Source organism: Nicotiana attenuata, unplaced genomic scaffold, assembly GCF_001879085.1.
Source record: "Nicotiana attenuata strain UT unplaced genomic scaffold, NIATTr2, whole genome shotgun sequence".
NCBI classification, from domain to species: domain Eukaryota; kingdom Viridiplantae; phylum Streptophyta; class Magnoliopsida; order Solanales; family Solanaceae; genus Nicotiana; species Nicotiana attenuata.
In genome coordinates, this window is record NW_017671001.1 from 333,365 (window position 1) to 347,130 (window position 13,766).

General features: G+C 35.3%; 1 protein-coding gene and 2 non-coding genes across 6 annotated transcripts; 1 reads left to right on the forward strand and 2 right to left on the reverse strand.

Moving 5' to 3' along the window:
• Positions 1–1,146: 1,146 nt before the first annotated feature.
• Positions 1,147–1,219, reverse strand: TRNAF-GAA. The gene has a single exon. It is a non-coding gene; the product is annotated as a tRNA-Phe (tRNA).
• A 13-nt stretch (positions 1,220–1,232) lies between these two features.
• TRNAG-GCC lies at positions 1,233–1,303 on the reverse strand. Its single transcript has one exon. It is a non-coding gene; the product is annotated as a tRNA-Gly (tRNA).
• Positions 1,304–2,471: 1,168 nt separating this feature from the next.
• On the forward strand, positions 2,472–9,086 carry LOC109205137. Of its 4 annotated transcripts, none has more exons than XM_019367812.1 (9): positions 2,477–3,449; positions 4,085–4,339; positions 4,467–4,677; positions 4,813–4,922; positions 5,005–5,204; positions 7,049–7,152; positions 7,624–7,811; positions 7,964–8,163; positions 8,547–9,086. In XM_019367812.1, the coding sequence occupies exons 1-9, from the start codon at positions 3,323–3,325 to the stop codon at positions 8,745–8,747; spliced, it is 1,596 nt and encodes a 531-aa protein (XP_019223357.1). In that variant the 5' UTR covers positions 2,477–3,322; the 3' UTR covers positions 8,748–9,086. The 4 variants fall into 4 exon arrangements, with proteins under 4 accessions (XP_019223360.1, XP_019223357.1, XP_019223359.1 ...); XM_019367814.1 differs by having other exon boundaries at positions 4,139–4,339; XM_019367813.1 differs by having other exon boundaries at positions 2,477–3,382; positions 4,125–4,339.
• Positions 9,087–13,766: the final 4,680 nt, after the last annotated feature.

Consider the following 13,766-nt stretch of genomic DNA (forward strand, 5'->3'; position numbering starts at 1 on the left):
ATATATATATATTCCTAAAAAATTCAATATAAACAGCGAGTGGCACCCCACGTCACGAAATGACTGTAGGTGCCATGGTTGAAGTGATGAAATCTCATATGCAGGAGCAGCCGGACCCAGGATCAAGACTCTCTGGATTATGGTCCTATTTGTTCCTTTGTTACTTTTCATTTCTTTTCTTTATGCTCCTTTTCTTAATTTCTTTAATTTTCTTCATCTTTATTATTCATTTTTTTTTTGTACAATCCCATTTTATTATTTACTTAAATTTTATATTTGCTTCCTTTGGTTTAATCTGGATCTTCAAATTCTATCTAGAAGCAGTTTTAATTATTTTCTCTTTTTATCCATCTAATATTATTTAATTAATTTTAGGAATTTTTTAAAGCGATGCGCCTAAGACATAATATTAATGAGCTACATGTAGATTGAAGAGGTGTATCACATATTCATTTATGCATAAAAAATCTTTCAAATTGAACCGAATTAATTCAAAAATGAATCGAATCGAACCGAATTAATCCAAGACAAATCGAATCTACTGAATATACATTCTAACTTAATCTCCGTTATTAGTGGTCGATTTGAATTAAAATAGTGGCACATACACCAATCAGATCCTGAAAAACAGTAGATGCATTGAGGAATTCTTTTTCACTGAAGCTTAAGGCATTCAACTTAGACATATTATTCTTATATATCTGCTCCTCTTGCAAATGGGAACTTGAAGAACAACTTTAAGAGAAATAAAAGTTTTCTTTTAGTCTTCTATTTTGGAAAGAGTGACGATGTTGATGTTGTATTGAAGATGGAAGTTTGTATCGTTAAGTAGCTAACAATATAAAGTTAAAAAGGGGCTCTTTTTTTTTGGGTAAGCTTAACAGAAAAATAGGTGAATAATTTATAAGTCAGTATTTGCATAGTCAATTTGGTTCGTTTTTTCCTGTTATTTTTTATTAAAATCAAAATCAAACCAAAGTTTATTATTTTTTAAAGTTAAAAACCAAAATTAAATCAAACCGAGAAAATATTGATTTTCTTCTTGGATTTGATTCTATTTTCGGTATGGTTCAATTTTCGTATATTATTGAGGCAAAAAGAGAAGAGAGGAAAAGTGATGTGGATGATGAACAAATAAAAATAGCATGCGGTGAGCGTGGAGCGAACACGCGACCTTCAGATCTTCAGTCTGACGCTCTCCCAACTGAGCTATCCCCGCAAGAAAATATTTCTGCACCAGCCGGGAATCGAACCCGGGTCTGTACCGTGGCAGGGTACTATTCTACCACTAGACCACTGGTGCTCCTTTTTCCTTGTTTGCTACATATTTCATTTTCACTCAAACATTTGGGACCTAATTATGCTGGACTTGGTTGCACACAGTGATTTAAAAGGTCGGAGCATGATGCGGGGCATTTTACCTACTATGAGGCGAGGCGTAAGCCCTAGACATAGGATATAAGCCCCGTGGATCTTTAATTTCTTAACTCATAAATTAATAAAATAGAATAATAACATAAAAAATATAAAAAGCACATTAAAAGTTTAAGGAAATTATAAATGTTTAAAAAGAGTCATGGAAAATAAAATATCTAGCATGTTTTACTGGCATAAATAATCAATAATATTAATGTTACTGAAAAATATAAATCAATTATAACGTCTTAACTTTCAAATAATAAGAAAATTATTATTTTTTAAGTAATATTATTAAACTTAATATTTTACTTTCCTAAAAGTAAATAATTAGCTAACTTCACCAGTGCTGTCATTTAAAATATTACTCTTTCACTAAGACATGACGGCCAATAGCAAGTGAAAATATAAATTTTGGCTATCTATTTTAGAAGAATGTTCAAATTATATTCACCTTCACGTGGTTCTCAATTAGTAAATATGCAATATTATGACTCATTATTTGAGTTACTCTCAAACTTCATACTCCTATAGATAATAAAACTTAAATCATTCAGTTGTTAAAGAATTTTGAGAGTTAGTAGTGCCAGTTAGGAAATTTGACACATGATTTGAGTAATAGTCCCTCCGGTCCACAATAAGTGACCAATTTGCTTTTTTGTTTTGGTCCAAAATAAGTGTCCATTTATATAATCAAGAAAAAATTTATTTTTTTTCAAAAATTACTCTTATGTACATATTCCTAAAAAGTTTTCTCGCTCCTCACATTAAATATTTAATTAAGGGTAGTTTAGTCAAATTAGATATTTTTGTATAGAATTTAATATTTTCTTAACGGGCGTGCCAAAAGCAAATTGGTCACTTATTGTGGATCGGAGGGAGTAACTATTGGGCGAGGCCCGAGCATTCCATGTTAGGAGTGTTTAGGGCGCACAATCACACACTTAAGGCGCAGAACTAAGACCCATGTTAGTTTAGGGTGTTTTGATAGTACCCCGCCCCCGGGCACATACGTGGTGCATTCAATAAAGTATACACTATCTATTTTGTGGAGGAAATGTGTTATTAATTTGACCCTATTTTGTGTCCAATGTGTTATTAATTTATTTCTATACACAAACTTTATACAAATATATCTAACCATGAAAATGGAAAATTAAATTTCTAAACTAAATAATTACCTTGAACGGTGATCTGAGATTTGATAGGTTTGCACAAAACCCTAGGAATTAATTTTCACCCCCATCTCAAATTCAGTAACGTTTATTATACTCCTTTTTTTAATTTTGTATCTTTTGTTTCTATAGGAATGGTATTTTTTATATTCTAGAACCAGCTTATGGTTTTTCAGTTTTGATTCTTAGGATTGAATTGTTTTCTTTTAAAGAGATGATTGGTTATTATTCTGGAGATAATTTGGTGATTTGGGTCTCTTTTCTGGTTGAATTTAACGCAAAAATTTGAACTTTAGAAAGATAACAGTTGGGATTTTCTGGTTGATTTTTTGTTCTGAGATCATTTGGTGAGTTGGGTGTCGTGTTTCTTAGTGCTTTTCTCGCCTGAGTGGGGGATTTTGTTGAAGTATATCCACATTTAGTAGGTGAATTTTGTACCAAGATTTGAACTTTAGGAAAATAAAAGTTGGAATAACTGGTTGAATTTTGATTCTGAGATTTTTTTTCTTGGTGAATTTAGTGCTTTTTTCACCTGAGTGGGGGAATTTTGGTGAAGTAATCCACATTAGGTGGTGAATTTTGTACCAAGATTTGAACTTTAGAAGATGACAAGTTGCATGTGAATGAGTAGAAGGCTAGCAATATTGGTCATTGGGTATGGTTCTTTGTAGAAACAGCTACCTCAGAACAATTCTGCTACATTCCAAACTACACCTTGAAAGCCAACTAAAATGTATAAGGAGAAAGAAGGATTGTTGCCCCGGATCCACAAATTCGCGCCTAGAAAGAAGGTTGGGATGCTGCTGTTATGTGCTGTTTCATTAGCAGTTCTTGTATGGGTCTTGTTTGTTGACAAAGGTTTGGTCTCCAATCTTTTGCCGTTGCAGCTTTTTCAATCTTACATTAGCCGAAGCCAACTAGTTTTGGTTATTGAGATCCTAGTTGTTAGATCGATTATTTGATTAGGACTTAAACTCCAACCTTAAGCTTTCAACATAATGGAGCATAAATTTAACTTTAAATGCGTACCACGTGATTCTGTTTTGATTTGTGCTGATTGGTAGCTACAGTTTGTCGTTCTAACACTCTGGGAAATAGCATATTTGATTATAATACTACGAAATTAACAATCTTATATAGCTTTATTCTTACCGTTACCACAATCGTTTTGCAATTTTAAACATGAGATGCTCTTATGTTGTCAGTCATCTGATAATTATAGCTTTGGGCTTGCTAAAGGCTGAAATGGTCACCTTGGCTTGATAGTGTTTAGTTTTGTATCTTTTTTAAATTTTGCTTCATTAGGAGATTTCGTGATTATGTCTAGTTTACACTGAAGACTCTCAACTAACATTTTGAATCTTCTTATCTGTCGGCTGAATAGATGATTTGATTTGACTGTTCCATATGTGGGTGATTGTAGATGACAGCGCCTTCCTTTATTTTTGTTTTTTGTTTTCTGTCAACCTCTGCAATTTTCAACTCTTTCATAGGTGAAGATGCACAAGAACTTAATGCCTCCATAATTAATAGTGTGTTTACTCCAGAAGCTGGGCAAAAGGATAATTCTACGTATATTGAGTCAATAGAACGAACTAATGTTGGACAAAGTGTATCAATTGTCCAACCTCTTCCTCCTCCGCCTCCTATTGTATACTTCAAAGGATACACTCTTCCTCCTGGGAATCCATGTGAAGGCTTCACGTTGCCACCGCCGCCAGCAGATAAAAAGAGGACGGGACCAAGGCGTAAGTTTAAATTTTCATATATTTACCAATAATAAGATTTTAAATATGTAAATTTCTCTCTGATGGACCATCTAGGTGAAAAAATGTAAGTTGCCGATTCTGAACTGGATGTTTACATTCTTTTCAGCATGTCCGGTATGCTACCTTCCTGTTGAACAAGCTATTGCATTAATGCCTGATGCACCATCATTTTCTCCTGGGATTAGCAATTTGACTTACATTCGTGAAGAAAATTTAAGGAAAACCGAGTTCGGAGGTTCAGAATTTGGAGGATATCCTTCACTGATGCAAAGAAATGATTCATATGATGTACGAGAGTCCATGAGTGTGCACTGTGGGTATGATATTTGAGAGCCCTCCTGGGCAGTTCCTTTATACTATAAAGCTTCATTATTGTCGTACATTGTTGCACGATTTTCAATCTCTTACTTCGTGTCGGTTGTGTTTATTTCTGCTGCAAATCCATGTGATAGATTTGTTAGAGGCATCAGGCCTGGACATCAGACAGGTTTTGACATTGATGATTCTGACCTTCTTGGGATGGAATCTTGTGGAGGTGTCGTCGTGGCATCAGCAATATTTGGTATTGATCTTTCCATACACGCCCTCTGTCTTATTTCTTCTTGGATCTGGCTATGAGTTGTAACAAGTACATTCTTGGACAGGCGCTTTTGATTTGATAAGGCAACCAAAGAATATCAGTGAATATGCCAAGAAAAATGTCTGCTTCTACATGTTCGTGGATGAAGAAACAGAAGTTTTTTTAAGAAATTCTAGTGAGCTAGATGGTACCATGAGAATTGGTTTGTGGAGAATTGTCATTGTTCATAACCTACCTTATGATGATCCAAGGCGAAACGGGAAGGTTGGTTCTCTCAATGATATATTGCCTATGTTGAATAGCAGTTGAATTTGTAAGCGTTATTAGTTGGGTATGGGTATTTATTGGAGTGCTTATCACGCTTTTGAAAATGTGACTGCATTGAAAACTTTGAAAAGAATTTTGTTTAGTGGACAGGAGAATAGTAATGTAAATGAATTTTCTTCCTTTTTGTCTCCCCTAAACCATCCCCCTTTCCCCGACAAAGGTAATCCCAGAATTTTCAAATGATTGGCATTTATGCAGTCATTTACTAAGCCTCTTTTGTCGACTGCTTTTCATTCAGCATATATGATCATATTGTCTGTTTATTCCAGTGATTATTTGGAAGTGAACTGAAAAACAGTGCAATTAAAAGATAGTTTAATGTACTTAGATTAAATTCATGGTTGCTGAACCCATTCGCTTCAGAGCTACAATTTATATTGAGACAACCTTTGAGGAATAGCAGTTAAGATCTAGTTGGCAGCACTGCAACCAGTTAGTTAATGAAAAGCCTTTGGCTCTCTTAGTGATAGCAGTTAAGATTTATATGATTGGCAATTTCTGTTCCTTGAGATTCTTACAAGTGCATCTCTTCTACGTCCTTATCTTTTTGTCTGCTTTGTGTACACAATTATTTTTTCTGTTCATTTTTGAAGTTTGGATACCTTTCTCAATGCCCATCTACACGTGGATTTAAGCTTTTCCTTTTCAAATCTTGAATTCGACAGCCGGGATCAGCCCTTGGTTGGCTGTTTCTTGAAATATCCTGATCTACAGTCAGTTTTTTTTGTTCTTGGCTGCCTTATTAGCTAGTATAAAATGCATAATGCGCAAAAATGAACATGTTTCATGGATTTGTTCTTATTTTATGCACAACCTTCTTACTGATATTCTTGCTGCAGAAGGCAATTATTGAGACATGAATAGCCTTTTGCTTTTGGCGATGAAACTTAATGTGATGTCAAGTATGACTACTTGTTAAGATCTTCCTGTTACTTATTACCTTTTGGAAAAGAGTAGGTAATGCTTTATGCTATCACTTCCTGTAGCAATTTGGATCCTGACTAGTCTTTCTTTTTCGCGGGTCTCGTCTAGTACTCTATAAGTTCTATTCAGTCCTTGTATTCTCTTATCCATTGCTTCCTGGAATTTTCAAGAATAGAGAGTCTTTTAAATGTTTCTTCTTTCACTTACGGTGGCATTAAGAAAATGACCCTTTGGGTGGAAATACGGCATGAACAAGGAGATTTTTACTGAACTAGATTAGTGATTGAGCTTGATACTGATTTTAGGATTTCTTTGAGTAGTTTATGTGAAGTCTTTTCACTCAAACTTCTCTCCTTTATTTTCATCTGCATGATTGCTTTTCAGTAGGGCAGCTTTGCAGTTTCTACATGGATTGACGTGACAAGGCTATATTCTTTTCTTTTTTGATAACGGTGGTGTCCAGCCTAGTTCACGTAAAATAGGTATCGGGTAACTCTTCCCACCAAGGCTTAGGCAGATGCGAAGAATTCACCTAGCGTGTTTTGTTTTTTGTTGAGATTTGAACCCTGGTCTCCAGTGGCTTTTACTCACTTCATTTACCGCCAGACAAGGCAATATTGGTTTCTTTTTTTTTGTTTTTGGCATTGTTTGTTGTTCCCTGATCCCATTTAACTTTCTTGTTCAATTTATATTCTTCTGCACTGTGTATATGCTCATGAAATTATTATCTGATGGGATAGAGAAGATTTTCAGCATTTGAGAACCATTCATTGGCATGGTTAGTTGAGTGCTTCACCTACCTAGACTGGTATTAAATGTAAAATTTTCTGATTAGTTTGTATTTGTTGACATTTCAGGTTCCAAAGCTTCTGCTTCACAGGCTTTTTCCCAATGCTCGTTATTCTCTATGGGTTGATGCAAAACTTGAGCTGGTTGTCGATCCATATCAAATACTTGAAAGGTACGCCTAAGACTAAATACACATTTCATATATTCAAAGCAAAACTTAAACTGTTGTCGGCAAAAATTTAGTCACCTCTCAGATTTGATAGCCTCGGCTCTTCTATCATTTTATCAGATCAAAATTGCTCTTTCTACTACATGCCAGTATTGCAAAATGATAGATATTGGTCACGATTGTATTATGATCTCTGCTAACACATTCTGGACACCTTCAACTATGCTTTTGCAAATTTTTCACACCTTACAAAGACGAACAAGTCATACTTGGTTTCTTTTCAAAAAGATCAATAAGTTGTACATAAAATTGCTCTTGTTGGGTGACTTAGATTAAGAATAAGAGTATAAAGGGGGCTAAATGACCCTATTTATCAGAGAAAACCATCTTAAAAGGAGTAAGACTGCAAATATTGAATGCTGGGTTAGTGATGCAGAGATTTTATTGTTCTTTGTATTTTAATTGAAATTTTAGGTTCTTGTGGAGAAAAAATGCCAGCTTTGCAATATCAAGGCACTATAGGCGCTTTGATGTGTTTATAGAAGCAGAAGCTAATAAGGCTGCTGCGAAATTTGACAATGCTTCCATCGATTTCCAAGTTGAATTCTATAAAAAGGAAGGTCTAACTCCTTATTCCACAGCTAAACTTCCTATTACAAGTGGTAAGGATGTGAACGTCATTTTTCTCATCTTTCCTTACTATTTTGTACAATCCCCCTCCCCCCCCCTCCCCCCCCCCCCCTCTTCACCCCCCTGAATTTAATGTAGTCAATTCCTCTTTGATAAATATTTTAGCATACTATTTTGCACGCAGATGTCCCAGAGGGATGTGTAATAGTAAGAGAGCACAATCCAATCTCCAATCTATTTGCTTGTCTTTGGTTTAATGAAGTGGACCGTTTTACTCCAAGAGACCAAATTAGCTTCGCCATTGTGAGGGACAAGATCACGTCAAAGACAAATTGGACTGTTAATATGTTCTTGGACTGTGAAAGGCGCAACTTTGTGGTTCAGGTGATCTTTATGTCTTTGCTTTTGGATTTTCAGTTGATTTTACCACGGCAAACAGAACTGGGGTTGAAAAAAAGAAGAAAAAGGCGTGCCTCCTTGTACACGATTTCTTGAGAATTAAGACAAAACGTTCATAATTGCTAACGGTGATTTCTGCAATGTATAGGAGATTCTTATGGTCGTTGGAAAAAACAATGCAATTTCGAGTTGCTACTTATTTAGATGACCTTTGAAATTCTCTTTTCTTACTTTCCTCTTTCTTTAAAAACAAAAAACGATTTCACTTTGTGCATGCTTGAATAAGAACTACGCAATGCAATTTCAACCACGCTTTGTTTCTGTTATATGATAGATTAACTTTCTGCTATACTTTCTTGTATCTGCAGGGGTATCACAGAGACATTCTTGAGCACTGGACTCCCCCGCCCCCACCTGGCGCTACTGAAATTGTTCATCCTCCTCCGCCTGTAGTTGATGAAACCCTACAGACCTCACGCAATGTTACAACATCAAGTTATGTTACTGATCCCAGAAAGCGTGAGAGGAACAGGAAATCCAAGCGTCATAGAAAAGTTATAGGAAGTTAGGATTCTAACTTAAAAAGTTAAAATTTTTCCTAGGCATATTCTTTTGTTTCCTTCCCTGTTGCAAGGTTATCATATTTTTGGGGCTAGGAACTCTATGTTAGATGAAAGTTATAGATGTTAACAAAAAGGGCAGTGTCAAGCAGGGGCAGATGCAACACTTGTGAACAGGTCCATTAGAACTTAGTATTTTCGACGCGGAATATAAATATTAGTGATAAGAACCTTGTAGTTCGAATTCATCAAATTTAAATCCTGACAACATTAGATGAAATTTTGTAGTATATATCTGAACATTGTAAACAATTTTTCATATCATAGCAATATCTAGAACTTTCACCAGCTTGTTTCTGAAGAAAGTTAGAAAATTCATAGCCCTTGGTACTACTTTGGTGTCTAAATTCATGATATAATTATTAACGTTGATTAATAGGTTTTGGGGGGTTTGTAGTTGCCAAATGTATATTGAAACGTGCATGGGCAAATAGCTATAATTATATTGCTAATAAAACATTAGTCACCCATCTCAAATTATTCATCATTTAGCTACTATATAACACGGATATAAAATTTAGACAAAAATATATCTAGCTAAAACATAGAAAATTTCCAATACTCAGAGTTTAATCTGATCAACTGCTGCAATTTACTTGCCAATTTATTTTCAAGTTGAATGATTACCTTGTATTTGGCTACTCAATTTGTATAAGAAAATTTACACGGTTAGTAGTAAATAAAAAATATAATCAATTTGATTAACATAAAATCTTATTTGTAAATATTGAATCTCGTTGACATAAGAAAGCGTGTATTATATACTTTAGTGGTAAAAATAGTTCAAATAATTGTTCTGAATCGCACGTTTGAATTTTAGGTGTGATATTTTTCAATTTTCTTAATAGAGTTTCTGACTACACCACTCATTGGAGGATGATAAAAGAGGGAGTTAAGTTATTTATACTTAGAGTTTAAAGATAGTGAATTTTAATATTTGATAGTAATAAAGCTAGTTATCATTTTTAATAGATTATTAAATATTATCAACATGGCGTATCTATGTGAAGGTGGTGCACGTAAATCCATACTCCTCTTCCAATACCATGTATAGCAATGCGATATTCTTTAAAAATTATCTTAAATATATTTGTGTGCGCCCAAGCTCAGAGAGTCTAGTGGTGCAATGATTTTTGGGTGCACCTTTACAAGTAAAATTAGAGGTTCAAATTTCACGTTGTACGCAGATTTAGTATTTCCTCTTGTGTTATTGAGTTTTTTTTTTTAATTTGCTTTATTCATTCAAAATCCCCAACCCGACACAGAATTTTATATAATTAAAACTAATAGCAGTGGAGGATGTAGAATATAGTCGACAGGTTTACTATGCCCAACATTTTCTATATGAAGTATAGGTATGTATGTTAAATTATTAAAATTGCAGGGAAAAATTTAATTTTTAACCTATAATTCTAAATGATAATGCATTCATGAAAGGTAGAACCCGTCAAAAAGAAATTCTGGATTCACCTTTTTGTAATAGTTCGCCCATCTTCTTAAATTTCTAGATCCGCTTCTGCCTATCAAGATAATTATATGTAATTATCTTCTCTCTCTCTTTTTTTTTTTTTTTTTTTTTTTCAAATTACCTTTATTAGCGCCAAATTTAGTTCGTTTGTCAGTTATCTTTCCGTTCGGTTTTTGCATAGCACGACCGTTAATTAACTTCCTTCTCTATACGAGATAACATAACCCCTTCAATTTAACTCTCTCAATTTTCTGCATTTTTCATTCTCGCCATTTTTTCCATTGTTATTGCTCAAAACATTCCTTGCTTTTCTTTTGTTTGCTGATCGTGGGCAACGAAGAAAAACAAAGATTATGAGTTGTGTTAGGATCGAAATAATTAGGTGTCATGCGGAAACTAGTAAAGTAAACCTTCAACGACGATAAATAAGACAATAAAAGAGAAATATATGAAAAGAGATACAAATATTTAACGTGGTTCGGCCAATTGACCTACGTCGACGGCGGATATGAGCAATCCACTATATAAAAAGAGAGTACAAAATATCGAGAGAACAACCTCACAAAGAGGCAAACACAAAGTGACACTAACACTTGTCCCGTAAACTTCTTCCCTTAAACACGACTCTCAAACCCCATATAGCTACATTGTGGATGCTATTGAATTAGAAGGAAGGATTCTCAATTTATAGAAGTCCAAACATTTTCCTACAAGAAAAGGGACTCGCCAAATATTGGAGATTAATTTATGTTTCCTTCTAAGAATAGGAAAACTCAATTATGGTAAACATGTTGCCCTTTCCTTCAAGAAATAAGAAAACCAAATATGGTAAGAAAATCGGGATAACTCCTAACAAGTTGCTACTTATTTTCTACATTAACTCTTTTTTTCCCTCTTCATTTGGGATTTCTGCAATTCTTGCTCTGCGTAGGGACTCTATTTTCTTGGTTTTCAGACTTTTTCTTTACATTCATAATTACATGGTTAAGAAGGGAATGCGTGTTGTTCCTGATAGTTTTGCAATTGAAATGAGGCCATTTTCTTTAATTTGTGCGCACGTTCTTGAAAAGTTTAGTCATCATTGTTTTATACATATATATATATATATATATATATATATATATATATATATATATATATATATATATATATATATAGGCGTATCCAGGATTTTAAGAGCCATGAATACACCACTATCATTAGATAAATATATACTTTCACAATATAAATTTTTTTAGGATGACCCTTGGCGAGCAAACTCTAGTTAATATTATTAGCATTATTTATGTCCTCCACGACTTTTCATACTTTAAGAATTATCAATAATAGCATTATTACTTACAGTTTTAAATATCTTACGTTATATATAGCAAGCTAAAAATCATTCAAACTTCCTCATTCATTCTATTACGTAAATCTTTTTATGTACTTCTAAAAAAAGAAAACAATAAAAAAAACAGAAATATTTTTAATTAAGAAGTGTACAGAGCAAGTAGGGAGAAAACCCGTAACCTTGGGGGCGAAGGTGCACTCATTGACCACTAAGCCAAAGTTCTCATTTGAGCATGGGTTACACATGCTTATTTAAGAACAAAATCAGAAAAATACAAGTGCTATACATAGTCTAGGGAGGAGAGTATGGGTTCACGTGAACCCGTCCCCCTCCCATATATATATATATATATATATATATATATATATATATATATATATATATATATATATATTAAATTGCTTCCTTAGTAACAATTTGTTTGTCATGTTACTATATATTTGATAGACTATTAACATTTCTTTCTCAAAAATCTTCTTTTATTGTTTAGAAAGTCAATTAATGTGAACGCCGCGCTGTTTTCTTTTCCATTATAATTAGGATGGAGGGCTCGAATATCATGTTATTGAAATGACGTGTTTATTTTGATACGTAAACTATAGAATCATGATTAATAATTAATATTGTGGGGATATTGATTCAGCTGTGATCGATGATGGATCTTTTACTGCGTGGTGGCATAAATAAAACCTAGCTATGAGATACTCAACACTAAAGAGACACATTCTTGTCTGGCTTAAATGGATATCAAACTTTGGAATCAGAATAACAATGTTGGTTTTTGCTGACCAGTGGCGGAGGCTGGATCTCCACGAAGGGGGTTTAAAAATTTTTTTTTGTAGTTAGTGGGAATTGAACCCATGACCTTATATAGATTTTGAACACCCTTGACCACTAAACTACACTTTTGGATTGTGTTAAGGGTGTTCAAAACTTAATATATAGAGGTAAAACACAGATTTTGCCTTATATATACAACAACAACAACAACAACAACAACAACGACTACCCAGTAAAATCCCACATAGTGGGGTCTGGGGAGGATAATGTGTACGCAGACCTTACCCCTGCCCCGATAGGGGCAGAGAGGCTGTTTCCGATAGACCCTCGACTCAGGAAGACGAAAATGAAGTAAGAAAAAACAAGAGGAGAGAATTCATTAGTAACTCCAGTAGAAATCGTAATAGTAACAGAAACATAAAAACCGAAAGATGAATGACATGCAATAACAGTAACCATAATCTAAGGCCCGGGGCTAAGACAAACAACAAGAATAGTGTGGGTCCCACATAAACTGTAAGTCATCTAAGGCCACTCCTAATCCAACCCGCCTCGCCCCCGGAATGAAGTAAGGAAAGCTTTAGTCCCCCTATCCTACAACCCTAATGCTTGACCTCCAGGCCTTCCTATCAAGGGCCATGTCCTCGGAAATGAGCAGTCGTACCATGTCCTGCCTGATCACCTCTCCCCAATTCTTTTTAGGTCTCCCTCTACCTCTCCTCGTACCCACCACGGCCAACCGCTCACACCTCCTCACCGGTGCATCGGGGCTTCTCCTCTGCACGTTCCCGAACCATCTGAGCCTCGCCTCCCGCATCTTGTCATCCACAGGGGCGACGCCTACCTTCTTCCGAATATCTTCATTCTTAATCTTGTCTATCCTAGTGTGCCCGCACATCCACCTCAGCATCCGCATCTCTGCTACTTTTATCCTCTGGATATGGGAGTTCTTAACCGGCCAGCACTCTGCCCCATACAACATGGCCGGTCTAACTACAGCTCTATAAAACTTACCTTTGAGTGTCGGTGGCACTTTCTTGTCACACAAGACTCCAGATGCAAGCCTCCATTTCATCCAGCCCGCCCCTATGCGGTGGGTGACGTCCTCGTCGATCTCTCCGTCCCGCTGAATCATCGACCCAAGGTACTTGAAGCTATCTCGCTTGGGGATGGCCTGTGGCCCAAGCCTCACGTCCCCGCCTACATCCCTCGACTCAGCGCTAAACTTGCATTCCAGGTACTCTGTCTTAGACCTGCTCAATTTGAAACCCTTAGACTCGAGAGTCTGTCTCCAAACCTCCAATCTCTCGTTAACACCGGTACTCGTCTCATCAATTAGAACTATGTCGTCAGCAAACAACATACACCATGGCACCTCCCCTTGAAT